The 13,494-nt window shown below is 39.7% G+C and overlaps 2 protein-coding genes across 49 annotated transcripts in view; one reads left to right on the top strand and one right to left on the bottom strand.

Moving 5' to 3' along the window:
* Window positions 1–10,381, top strand: part of Ctps1 (CTP synthase 1) — an 84,943-nt gene extending 74,562 nt beyond the window's left edge. For 2 of the 4 annotated variants that reach the window (XM_087549285.1, XM_087549283.1), the window contains exon 19: window positions 5,011–5,318. The gene's annotated coding sequence lies outside the window, so the exon portion shown is untranslated. Of the gene's footprint in view, window positions 1–2,287; window positions 2,381–5,010; window positions 5,319–10,082 lie in introns of those variants that run through there. The other 2 variants (XR_015619741.1, XR_015619740.1) reach the window with 2 other exon arrangements.
* Scmh1 (Scm polycomb group protein homolog 1) overlaps window positions 1–13,494 on the bottom strand; it is a 124,621-nt gene that overhangs the window by 36,293 nt on the left and 74,834 nt on the right. For all 45 annotated transcript variants that reach the window (XR_015619859.1, XR_015619861.1, XR_015619862.1 and 42 more), the window contains one exon: window positions 9,075–9,318. Coding sequence is in view for 32 of the 45 variants with exons in the window: in XM_087549916.1 (XP_087406042.1) it covers window positions 9,075–9,318 (244 nt within the window). In the remaining 13 variants the exon portion in view is untranslated. The remainder of the gene's footprint in view (window positions 1–9,074; window positions 9,319–13,494) is intronic.

The raw sequence follows: 13,494 nt of genomic DNA, 5'->3' as shown, positions 1-13,494 counted from the left end.
AAATATTGCATATTCCCTTTGCATGTGGGCATCTAGATTTAAACTTAAGGTTTAAAGTACCATAATGTATACACATAAAAATGTCATAATGGAACCCAATGTCTGTATGCTAACTAAAAAATTAAGAAAAAATAATGAAAAAAGAAAAGCAGGACATTTATAATCTCTCGGTATTTCCCCACAAGACAATTAATTACAAGAGGAAAAAAACTCTGTGGTAAAGGAACATGGTAGGCATAGCCTGAATCAAATAATTAAAATTACCATATTCAGTGATGAGACGGAGGTATCAAGAAAAATGTTCATTATATACTCAGACTCTGATGCAACATGGCTGCAACACTAACTCTGGGGAAATCCTGTTTAAGGATGTAGGGAAATTCTTTGTATTTCTGCAAATTTTTGTTATGGTAGAATTAAGTTAAAATATTTTTAGTTTGAAAATTCAATAGTACTGAGAATATGAACAGAAATAGATCATCATTTGAGAAGTAGGAAAAAAAATTAAACTTGGCCTGCTCAGTTAATCAGCAAACTTCAAGGTGAAAAGGGAAGAAAGAGAAGGACAAACATTCAAACCAACAAAATTACAGGACTCTGTGACTGCCTCTCAACAGTAACCCTAAATGTCTTAATAAGCTTCATAAAGTGACATTTAGAATATAATATAGAAGAGTGAATATAGAAGCTAAGCACACATTTAGGCACATTTTCTTCCCAAGGGAATACTCTTGAACTTCATAGTCACAACTCCAGATAATCCTGTTTTAGAACAATAGCATACATATAAGAATAGTAGAAAACAGGCAAAAAAAAAACCCAACCCATTTTGATTCTGGCTTGCAATAATTGGAGTTATGAACATTGTATCTGTATGCTGTATATAATGCTGACCTCTTAGACCTACATGTTAAAAGCAGCCAAAATGCCACTTGGATACTGTTTTCTGGTTGGTTTTAATAACAAGATTTTTTGCTAAACATAAAAGATACGTTTTTAAAAGTAAGAATATTTGGCCTGTATGCAGCCAAGATTCTTAAAAATATTCTGTTTCTTTGACAGTCTTATATTTTTGTGACCCTAACTTAAGGCTCTAATATGCAGCATAGAAGAGCATGTCTAAATGTGTTTAACATACCATTTTTAAAAAGAAACAATGGAGCATAAAAGTGAAGCATGATGATAAGAAATTAAGCATGCCTCTATACAGTAATAAATGATTTATGAGTTATTGCTAATTTTATCTTCTCTACAGTAATAACAGAGCATATGGAACTAGAAACAGATAAATAAAATGTAACACAATTTGGTTGTGTGTGTGTGCATGCATGTAATGGGAACGACTGAAGTGGGGAAAAGCTATCTGGCCGACAGTTGCCTCTCACTGCTCTGGAGACAGTGCTATAGAAGCTATATTCTCTATTAGCTTTGCTCAGCTTACCTGTGTTACCAAAGCTGAAACTCTATTACTCTTGCTTTAGTTTTCTTAATAAAGCCCGGATGTTCGCTGCTTCCAGTCAGCTCACCAGTCAGCACTCTATGCATGCATCTTTTTGTACTACCAACTCTCATCTCTGTTGCCTGGGGAAAGGTTCTTTACAACTACAAAGACACCATGTTTTCCCAGAGACTTCTAAGTGAGGACGTAGAAAGATAACTAAAAATCATACATGATGGCGTCATAAGTCAACTTTAAAGCCTCTAGCTTACAACCTCAAAGATATGACAGACTTAGCTGACTGAAGTTATATACATTAGAATGAGCAGCCCAGAAAGAGATCTGTTGGTCTGCTAGCCTATTTGGCCAAGTCCATCCAGGCTACTCTGAGAGGCATCATGATAGAACACTGTGGTGAAGCATCCTGATCAAATTTGAATACTTCATGACTGAATGTGCCGCGATGCCTGGGCATTTTAATTTAGGTCAAAGTATCACATAGTAGGCCACTTATTATAGTGTTTTGAACCTACAAACCTACATTTTCATTTCAAATTCCAATCTACCTTTAGAGTAGACACTTTCGAAAACCTCCACTGAGCCTCACACTGCTAACAGGAGATGCTCTACACATGTTGGGGAGATGTATGAATAAAGGTCAAGGTGTGAAGCGATCACAAGACCAGAGATGGAATAATGACTACAGTGTATGGTTAGTGAATGCTTGGTACAGGGAGTGGCGCTATTAGAAGGTGTGGCCTTGTTGGAGGAAGTACGTCACTGTGCGGTGGGCTTGGAGACCCTCCTAGCTCCTCCTAGGATGCTGAGTCTGTTCCTGGCTTCCTTCAGATGAAGATGTAGACCTCAGCTCCTCTTGCACCCTGCCTGCCTGGATGCTGCCACATGCCTACTCTGATGATAGTGGACTGAACCTCTAAACCTGTAAGCCAGCCCCAGTTAAATGTTGTCCTCCTAAGAGTTCCCTTGGTCCTGGTGTCTGATCACAGCAGCAAAATCCTAACTGAGACATGTGTTTTGTGTGAACTGAACAAGAAAATAGTAAATCAGTTTAGGGAAATGGTGAAGACACTAGTTTATTAGCTATGATGTGCCAGGTGTTGGAACTATAAAAAATGAGGGATAAAAAAAGAGAAAAAGAGAAAAACAAATGTTCTCATCGAGGGTATCAATGAATTTACTCATTAATCAAAATTCACATACCTTTTTTTTTTCTTTTTGGCATGGCTACTGAATGCTTCCTTATGAGACCCAGAGAAGCATCCTAGCTATCGGAAGCTTCCCAAAGAGACAGTACCTTGTAACTTTTTAGAAATGGAAGCTGAGCAGAAGCAGGATGTGGTCCAGGTATGGAGGTGTACAAGTATTTATGAACACAGAGGTGGTGTGTGCCATTCTAAGTGCTGGCCCATCAAGTTTCCAAAATTAGAAAAGAAAACTAGTTAAAATAGCTTTTAATCTGCTCATACAACTTTAGTAAATATTAGTACTGCCATTTTTAATCCAGTGAATAATCTTAGAATAATGATATCACATGAGCATAAACTGAAATGGAATCAAATAGTAGTACAATCTATCTCACCAACAAAATCACTCAATAACCATGGTTATTCATGTGACAGTTCTGAACATCATCTTGTGCTACCAGGATGGTTCTCCTGAAAATGAATCTCACCTGTAACTTTGCCATTTACAATCATTCAACAGGCTTATAGGGTAAAGACCCAGGTCTGTCAAATGGCCACTAAGGGAAGGAAGCTTTGCACTACATGTGCCTTTCTCTTCTTTAATCTCATCTCTATTCTTCCCCTTAAAATTTAGATAGTCAATCTTTTTTCTGTCTTCTCCCGTCTTCTCGTCCTTCTCACTCTCCTTCCTCCTCCTCCTCCTCTTTTAATTGTTTTAAACCCTGGGAGCCAGGTAGAATGGTGTAATCTGTATCTTGCCCATAGGAAGCAAGAAAATGGTTGCAAGTTCTGGGGACACCCCGGTCTGCGTAGTGGGTTACAGGCCAGCTGGGGCTATAGAGTGAGACCCTGTCTTACAAAGCTACCACACTAGCTCAGTGGTTAAGAGCACTGGTTGCTCTTCTGCAAGACCCAGGTTCATGTCCCAGCACCTACACAGAGGCTCACAGCTATCTGTAATACCAGTTCTTGATATCTGATGCTGTCTTCTGGCCCTGACTGGCACTAGGCATGCACATGGTGCGCAGACATACATATATACAAACTACTCAAACACAGAAAATAAAATAAGAAACCACCACCAACAACAAAATTCTGCACCTCTGCTCATCTGTTTCCCCTCTCTTCTATTCTTCAGGTGTTCTTTAGTTGTTCCTTAATTTACATCTTTCCATATCCTCTCTCTTACCTAGGTTAAGGTTCCTTGGCACATTTGGTCCTCTGAAGTTATAACTAGTCTTCCTACTCTCAAAACTGTGACCTTTAAAGACAGGGTCCCCTTAATCCAGCAAATAAGAACAAGTTAGTCATGACCTGAAGTTTACTTCAGCTGTCCGGGTCTTATCTCTATTCTTTCTTATCTGTAGTCTAGGATTATATTTTAGTCAACTCCATTTGTGTCTCAGAATCTGGAAGAGAGTGTGGTATTGTCTGATGGTTTGACTAAGAATGGCCCTAACTAATAGGCTTATATATTTGAATGCTTACTCATTAGGGAGTGGTGCTATTTGAAAGGATTGCAAAGATTAGGTGTGGTCCTGTTGAGGTAGGTGTTGCCTTGCTGGAGGAAGTGTGTCACAGGGAATGGGTTTTGAGGTATGAAAAGAAGTCTTGCTAACCGTGGATGTCATCAGGTGTGCTCCAGGCTGCTATCTCTACTGGACACTGGACTGGAGCAGACCATCCCAATTAACAGAATAATATGTGGTATAATCCAGGATAGCAATATACTGATTTTTAAATAAAAGTGAGTATAATGTAGGGTATATTTGTTTTCTTCCTCTTAATATTTAAATTCGTATCAAATCAAAGCAAGGGGAAGTTACATGACTTACGATGACTCAAGGCCTGATTACCATCATAGTATGTCATGTGGAATGAATTCTTTCTATTACTTTTTATGTTAAAAAAATAAAGCATGCACTATTTTAGTTTTGTGTTACTTAAAAATGATAAGCTAAAAAAAAAAAAAAAGTCATTGCCTCCAATAATCAAGAAACCTGAATGAGTTGCCTATGTGGGAGCTGGTGCCGCAAGTTTCGGAGCTAACAGGTTTATGCCTGCTTAGTGACGGACAGGAGAGGCTGTGGACAGCGTGTGGGATTCTTTCTGCACAGGCAGAGATGAGCAGTAGGGGAGCTGACTGTCTAGAATCAAAGGGACAAAGTCATGATTCACTTGCTACCTGTTCCCAGATCAGTAACACATGGGACGTCTAGAGACTAAGGCTCTTCAAAGCTCTAGTGAAGCCTCTCTCATTCAGAATTATTTGCTTAAAGACAAAGTAGGTGTGTGGTCTCACTGAGCTTAGAACCTACTTTAGAGTTCTGTTAGTATAAATACTGTCTCTTTCCTATTTCCTACCAGGACCTGGAAGCTCAAATCTAGGATCTCAAATGGCGCTTTGAACGGTACAGGCCTGTGGAGAAGAATTCAGAGTATGGGGTGATGTGTGGGGATGATGTATAAGGGCAGTGTGGCTCAGTGTACTGGCCTGATAGCTGTCTCTCCCTGTAGCCTCATACATCACATACCACGTTATTTTAAGCTTCAGTTTTCTCATAAGTAAAATGTACCTGAAAATACTTATGCCTAATTTAGAGTTAAAGGGAAATACAATGAAACAGTATGTGTGAAAGAACATTAAATAAACATAACTTTCTCTTACCACAACAAGAATCATTCCTATTTTACTTTCAATTTCTAAACATTGCATTCTAATAAGCAGAAGGCAGAAAGATGGAAGAGACATTATAATCAGAAAGGGAACAGACAGAACTGACAGAAAACACCTTGTTCTGTGAATGGATTGCATAATCACATTCCTTCCATATCGTGTCAGCTGCTTCCTAGCCAGGGCAGGAAGCTCAAGAAATCTCTCACTCTGGGACCTACTGAGGCATGTGGAGGGAGGGGACAGAAGCATTATTGGAGGAAGAGGAATGATAATGTTGGAAATGCTGTGGAAGAAGGTCTCTGCTCTGAGCTGGTCTTTCTGGTCACCTGCCATTGACATAAAGTCTATGGCTTTCTGAAAGACGCCTGAGAGCAGCCAGCTGCCAGCCTGCTCCTCTGGAAGCACCAGCCACAGTAAGTCATGCTTCTCAGCAAGGATGCAGTCAGAAAGGATGTGTGGCTGGTAATGGCTAAATACAGCCTTCCAGCTCTTTTGGCTCAGTGGCCTGCCTGACAGGTCTAGATTTTCCAGTAACAGACAGAACTTTCTAGACAAGAAGGTATGAAATCAGTCTCCCTACTTCTGAACAGTGCCTGGAGAACAGCACGTGTCTGGTTTTAGCTTTAAGTAAACAAAAATGATTCCACTACCAGTGCCAAGGCATTTGCTGTTTCCCAGAGCCTTGTAAGCTGGGGGATGGCAATAAATTTCTTACACTGATCTAGGACATGTGTTTCTTGCAGCACATAGAAGAGTGGCACTTTCCTGGGATTAAAAAGCCTGTTTCTCCTCACCTTGGTTCAAGATCTCTCTACTTCAGCACCACTAATTGAGACTCAGGCATTCTCATTTCACTTAACACAACTATACGGCACAGTGTGCTGTAGCAGTCAGCCACTCATCCCTTCTTTGTTGCCAAGTAATATTTTATTAAGTGAATGTACTGAAATGTACCTGTTCCTTGGCTGGTGAACATTAAAGTTGTTTCAACTTTTGGGCTGTAATGAACGGTGCTGCTAAGACACTCACGTTTTACAGAAAGGTCTTTTCTGTTTGGGGAGTATATACCTGTGAGTGGACTTCTGGGTGGTACAGTAACTCCATTCAGCTGCTGGAGCTTGTTTTCTAGTGTGTTGGCAGCATTTTACAACCCTGCCAGCAGGGTATGAATGAAGAGTCCAGTTGTACTTCTTCTACAATCCTCACCCCATGCATGTGCTGATTACAACTATGAGTGGGTGTGAGGGCCCTGCACAGTGGTTCGCATTCCCTAAGGATGAGTGAGGCCAAGCACCTTCCTAGGTCTGACTGGCCATTTGCATATATTCTCTGGGGGAACAGCTACCCGAATAATGTGCCTGTTTATAATTATAGTCAGCACACACAGTAATCGTTCAAGTATAGCATTTTCATTCATGTCTGTAATTATACTTTGTTTTTATTCATCCCGTCCCCCACAGCATTCCCACATCCCCTCCTGCCGGTTTCCTTATCCCTTACAGATAGCCACACCTTCTGTTTTTGTGTTGCAGGTATTACATTATTGCCACATTTTCCTTATTACCTCCCCTCGAATTTTCCTCATCTGACACCCCCAAAATATATATTATATGTGTGTGTGTGTGTCCATTTGCTAATGGACACCCTGCCTATATTAAAATCGGGTTATTTATCTTTTCTATTGCTGAGCTGTTAGTGTTCTTTTATATTTCAGAAAGTAATTTCAAACAATGGCTCAAATCTCTGTATTCCTTGTAGGCACATCTGACCTGTAGCCAGGCTGCATGTATCCCACGGTGGTTATGAATGCAACCTAGAATAGTTTTAGACAACAATTTGAAAACATTGATATCCCTATGTGGTTCCCCAATTAATTTAGAACAAAGTGCGAAATTGCCCCTCAGGCTTATAAAGCCCACATGATCAGGCCACTGACTGCCTACATACTCTACAGTACCTTTGTACTCACCCTTCCCCCTCAGCCTACACACTCTATTAAGAACATCTTCATCTGGCCCATGTATGTTATTACAGCACCGTGTCAGTGGTTCTGTCTGTATGCTTGTATTCTCTTTCCCTATGTGGCTTCTTCTTATCCCCCCAGGTAGCAATTGAAAACTTTACAAACATTCCTGAAAAAAAATCTCCACAAATAAATTTGGGGGATGATAGACGTATACATTGTTTCAATGACAGCAATGGTACCACGAATGTATATTTATGTTAAGATTTTTTTCAAAATATACATTTAAAATAGGACCTTCTTTGTCTGGGTTGAAGACTGAAGCCAGGACCTTGCTCATGCTATGGTACTTCTAACACTGAACTTGTGACAGCTCTAGCCACTGAAATAACCGTATTCTCTCATTTATTACAAATATTTACATCTGTCTCACATAACTAGAATAAAAATGCCATGAAGTAGGAAGACTATCCATTTGCATCACTGCTGAATCCTCATCTTGGCTTACAGTTAGGCATCTAATAAATAGATAACTAATGAATGTTTTATATAAATGTTTAGAAAAGAAATTCTGAAACAATAGGGTAGTTTCCCATTCTTTCAGACTCACTAATATGCTTTAGAATTAAGATGATGGGGTTATTATTTTTGCTGCTGAGTATCTATCTCCAAATCTCTCTTGGATATGATGAACCAGCCTGCCTCCATCTTGGGCTTGACGCCATCTTATAGTAAAGACAAACCAGGCTCACTCCTGCTAACGATTAAATCTGTTTCTCGAGGATTGGGCTCTGCACTGCCTGTCCCAGGAAATGGCAGCTGTGGCGCTGTCTCAGGAGGCAGAGCCTCACGGGTACCTTGTCATGCTTATGTTCTGCTTTGCAACCCTTCCTATTTACCTGCCTGCCAGATCCCCCACTGCAAACACCCCACTCCTCAGCCATAAAAAGTCTCATCTCGCCCATGTCCAACGCTGATCTCTTGAACCCCGCTTTTAAGGGGAGGTAGCCTGTGTGCGTGGATAACCAAAGGCTTGCTGTAGTTGATTTGGGTCAGTGGTCTCCACTATTGTTATCAGAAGCATTGCTATGTCTCACTTAGTAATATGGTACATATACTCCCGAGCTTGTGGTGGTTGATTTGATAGTGATGGTGTTATTACACTGCTGATGCAGTAGTACAACACGGGTAATAGAATAATAATGATAATAAGGACAGCTGACAATAGCCATAACAGCCACAGAAATAAGATAGAAATTGTCTGGAAGCTTGCTTTTATACCAGATGCTGGCATATTGTTCATGTGCTTTCACTTGTGTTTCTCAAGAATTTTCTGAAGCAGGTGTTCTTTTAGAAGTGAGAATTTGAGATTAGAGGTGAGTTAACTGCTAGTGACAGGCAGAGGTATGGCCTATCTTCGATTCCCTTATTCCAAAGGTTCTACTTTGTCAACAGTGTTTCCCGGCTCATTACACAATTCTGACTTGGAGGGAATATTTGTTCTGAGAATGATGCTTCCAAACTTTTAAATGAGTTAGGGGCAAAGGCAGGAGTTGCCTGAGAATAAATTGGGATGTTTAGAAGAGAGAATTTTTTACTTTTCCCCAGATTTCATGTCTGACTGCATTTGACCGTGCTCTGGAACTGTTAGTGATTATTCTCTGGAAGCCGTTGGTCTGTCTAAGGAGCCTACGGGGAAGTATGCTAGTAAAGACACACTGGCACAATAAACCCGGGCGGTTTCCTTATTATCTGAGGTCTGGTTTCAGGGAACTACAGGTCGCTCTTTACCTTTGGTGCCAGGCGGCTGCAGGTTATCTCCAGTCAAAGAACACCAGCCCACAGGAAAGATGTCCCGGGAGTCAAAGCGGCACCAGTAGTCAAATGCGCCTCGCCACCCATCAAAGGTGACCAGCACCTCTGAGCCTCGGACCTCTCCAATAGTGGCTGGGCAGATGAAATGAGGGTTCTTTCTGTCCACAGCTTCCAACTTCATTCCCATTTTGAAGAAGTTGTGGGAAGGTGATGGTGGCTCCTAGATGAGAAACGGAAATATTCAGCCCTATCTCTAATTTGTGAGGTAGTTACACAGATCAAACTACAAATAAATTCTTTGTCCACTCTGTTCTCCCTCCTCCTCCTCTGTACCTGGCTGGATGCGCCCTCTACTTTGTCTTCAGCATTATCTTCAGCTGTTCTTTCTCCTTCATCTTTCAAATTAATTAATTGGCTTTTGAAGTTAAGATAAGAAACCCTTACTTGGATTTTGACAGGAACTGCAATGCATTGATAGATTGATTTGGGAAGAAATAGCCCTTATTTACTGACAACATTAAACCTTATCTATGCACATGATTACCTCTTTCCACTTCTCCTTTATACAAAATTCAAATCTCCCCTATAAATGCATCATACTTTACTTTTTGTTACATTTATTTATTTTGTGTGTGGCTATGTGTGACAGTGTATTGCTATGGTACAGACGTTAAAGCACAAATTATGAGAGTTGATCTCTTCTACCGCATGAGTCCCAGGGATGAGAGTCGGATTGGCAGGGTTGGCAGCAAGTGCCTTTACCTGCTCAGCCATCTTAACAGCCCCTCGTGCTATTGACGGATACTTGTTCTAGGTCTCGTTGTTACCATGAATGTTATTTTAATTTTTTTATTATCAAACAGTTATAGGAATGAATGATGCTTTAAAAGTTGATCAGTGATCTTGATTGGTATATGAATTTTTGCCTGCTTTAGTTATCAACCACTGAGAGATATACGTGGAACAATTTCTTGCTGATTGCAGGTTTTCCAGTTTTGTTGTGTGTGGTAGAATGAGGATCTCTGAGCAAAACAGCTACTATCTTGATCAGAGAAGCTGCATCTGCTTACAATAGACCGCCACTAGCGGCCTCTTGATGTTCCCTCAGAGAAGGAAGGCAGAAGAAGGCTGTACTCATAGAGAACCACCTATGTCTGCCTCCCGGATGCTGGGATTAAAGGTGTGTGCTATCATGTGTAATGGCTACTACCAATATTTTTATGTTATTATGTTTAAACATGTCTATTGCAAATAGTATGTTGTAATTAAAAAGTTCTCATGATGACTGGCAACAGAATATTTATTTCCTTAAATTGGTTTTTGAGAGGATGTCTTGATATGTTTCTCAAGTTTGACCCAAACTCATGGGCTCAAGGGGTTCTCCCGTCTCAGCTCTCTGAAAACTTCAACTACAAGCAAAAGCTGAAAACTTCAACTACAAGCAGGTTCCACTAAGCTCATCTGAAGTTATTACAGTTATCTTACTGCCTATGTTTCTATTTAATTTTATTTATGGTTCTTTTACTTTTGTCAATGAACTACATTTCCTTCATTTTCTCTTCACTGGCTGAGAAGTTAACATTCTATTTATAGCTGTTTGAATTCCTTTAAGATTTTAACCGTACAGCTAATTCAAAAATTTTAAAGCATCTCTACTAAAACTTCTCCCCCTTTTCTCCTCTACCAACTCAGAAGTTATTCTATTTCTAGTCTTTTGTGGATTCCCTTAAGAATTTAACTGTGTAAACGACATAAAAGTCTACCCCATCTTTAGATATAGTCCTGGGCGATGGAAGAGCTGTTTAACTACTTCTGGGTTATACAGGGACACATAATTAATTTCCATATTGCTTTACTCCCAGTTAACCACTTTGTTATTATACTTAGAGTGTATATAATCTACATGAAAACAAACCCATTTCCTCACCAAATGTTCTTGAGTCTCATTTTTACTTTGTGGTTCAATTGTTTTCTTCCTGAAACATACTCAATGGCTATGCTAGGCCCTACCTGCACTGGCTTGTTTGACAGTCTGATTTAACCTCCATTCTGAAATGACAGTGTAGTTGGATATCAACTTCAAGGGCAATGACGTAGAACACTGAAACACAGACATTGCCTTTGGCTTGAACTGCTGCTGTGGAGAAACGTGCTGCAGCTAACTCTAAAGACATCCTGCTGATTACCAGCTCAGACCTTCATTTTCTACAGTTATAATAATGCCTCATTCTTACAGTGTGTATTTGTTTCTATTACACATGCTGGAAAACTTATTATCTTTTCAAATATTACTTCCCTTTTACTCTAACTAGTCTTTCTGGGTTTCATGATTTCCATATATGAAACCTCCTTATATTCTTTCTGTTTTTTTTCTTAGTATGTATTTCCATTTTTTTATTTCTCAATGTTATAGTCTGAGGGGGAAACTCCATATATACATATATAGATATATACATACATACATACATACATACATACATACATACATACATACACACACATTATGGTGGATATCTTTTAAGTTACATAAACACTAATAATCCTTAATTTCAAAGGTTTGAAATTTCTCAGTTTTATTTTCAGATGTATGATTTTGTACTTTTAAAATTGTGGCATTTAAAAAGTGGTATTTTGAGCCAGTGAGATGGCTCGGTGGTTACAGACACTTGCTAACAAGCCTGACAATTCAAGTCCTATCTGTAACCTGAGTTTCACCCCCAGAACCCAAAGAACCTCCATATATATATATATATGTTTTTATTTCTTCTTCCAGTTCTTCAGGCAAAATACTTACCTTATACCCGTGAGCTGATAGTTGTACTGTCTGAGACTACTTGGGTGTGTGGTGTTTGTTACATCTGTACCATGTGAGATGTGTTTTCGAAGTTTCTGAGGTCTTTGTAAGGCAGGACCCAGTGATCACTCTGGCTGTCCTTCACTGAATTACTGTGACATCGAACCATCTACAGAGTTTTGCATTTGCTTCTGCCAGGCACCTAGCAATTGTTCATATAACTCTGAAGTCCCTAGACAACCCAACCACAGGGGAGAAGACTCATCAAGGGCTGCACCACCCCTTCCCAGAGTCTCTTCCTTAGAAATGCCATCCTCTGTTTCACTTAAGAGAGAAAAATTTAGCAGATCCGGCCAGGCTCTCAGATCTATGTTCTTCTGGCATGGGTTCATCCCAATCTTGTGTTTTACCATGGGTATATAAGAACATGGTCCTATACAGACTGGCAGTCTTGTGTTTTACCATGGGTATATAAGAACATGGTCCTATACAGACTGGCAGTCTTGTATTTTACCGTGGATATATAAGAACATGGTCCTATAAAGACTGGCAGTCCGTGTTTTACCGTGGGTATATAAGAACATGGTCCTATAAAGACTGGCAGAGCCCCCAGGACAGCTGTGCACTTGTTACTTACATTTAACACAGTTGCTTCTCTTATTTTCTAGGGAGTGCCACAAAGCACTGAGAGAGTGGCTCTTCCATATATAACTACCTCACAGTTTAAGGTATGTATCACTGAAAGAGGTTTCAAGTGGCCTAATATATTATATCTGAAAATCAGGGTGCTCCCATGATTTAGCTTTAACTAGCAACACAGGTAAGCCTAACTCAGTCATCTCTACAGGGACTCTCACTGCACTGAGAAGTCAACTATCAGCAGGCTAACATTTTCTCCTTTTGCAGCACAGAAAGAATAAACACAGGTTACCCATCTCTGTTCTGTCCCTTACTATCTAGTGATCCTGAGCAGTTCCTTACTCAGAAGCATGGAGGGGTCTGGAGCGCTGGCTGAGCAGGTAAAAACACTGGTTGCTCTTTCAGAGGACCCAGGTTTGGCTTCTAGCACCCACATGGTGGTTCACAAACATTTATAACTCTGGCCTTTGGGGGCACCAGGCATGTAAGTGGTATAAATGCATTAATACAGGCAAACACCCATACACATAAACAAACAAAAAAATAAAGGCAGTTAAAAATTTTAAAGTATGCTTCCTTAATTGTTGAGTTTAATAATTCTTAGTATATATAGGCTAGATGGGTATTAAATGTGATAATGAGAAGACTACAAACATATTATTAGAGTTAACAGTTTCCTTCATGTCTCCTTACTTAGAACACAGACTACAGAACTCTGGAAAAATTGCTTTTGGATTGTATTATATTTTATAGTTCTAATAAACATTCTTAATTTCTTAACAATCCTGAAGAGTTCACTTTGCGGATAAGTAAAAAAAATATATCTCTCAGTTGAGTGGTGGTGGTACATGCTTTTAATCCCAGCACTCAGAAGGCAGAAATAGGTGGATCTCTAGTTCTTGAAAAACCAAACCAACAACAAAAAGATATTATTTGATTTGCTTGTTATTGGGCGCTAGAACC

The sequence above is a fragment of the Rattus norvegicus genome, chromosome 5 (assembly GCF_021556685.1).
Source record: "Rattus norvegicus strain SHRSP/BbbUtx chromosome 5, alternate assembly SHRSP_T2T, whole genome shotgun sequence".
Classification (NCBI taxonomy): domain Eukaryota; kingdom Metazoa; phylum Chordata; class Mammalia; order Rodentia; family Muridae; genus Rattus; species Rattus norvegicus.
Note: the sequence above shows the minus strand (reverse complement) of the source record. Positions and strands in the feature narration are given on the sequence as shown.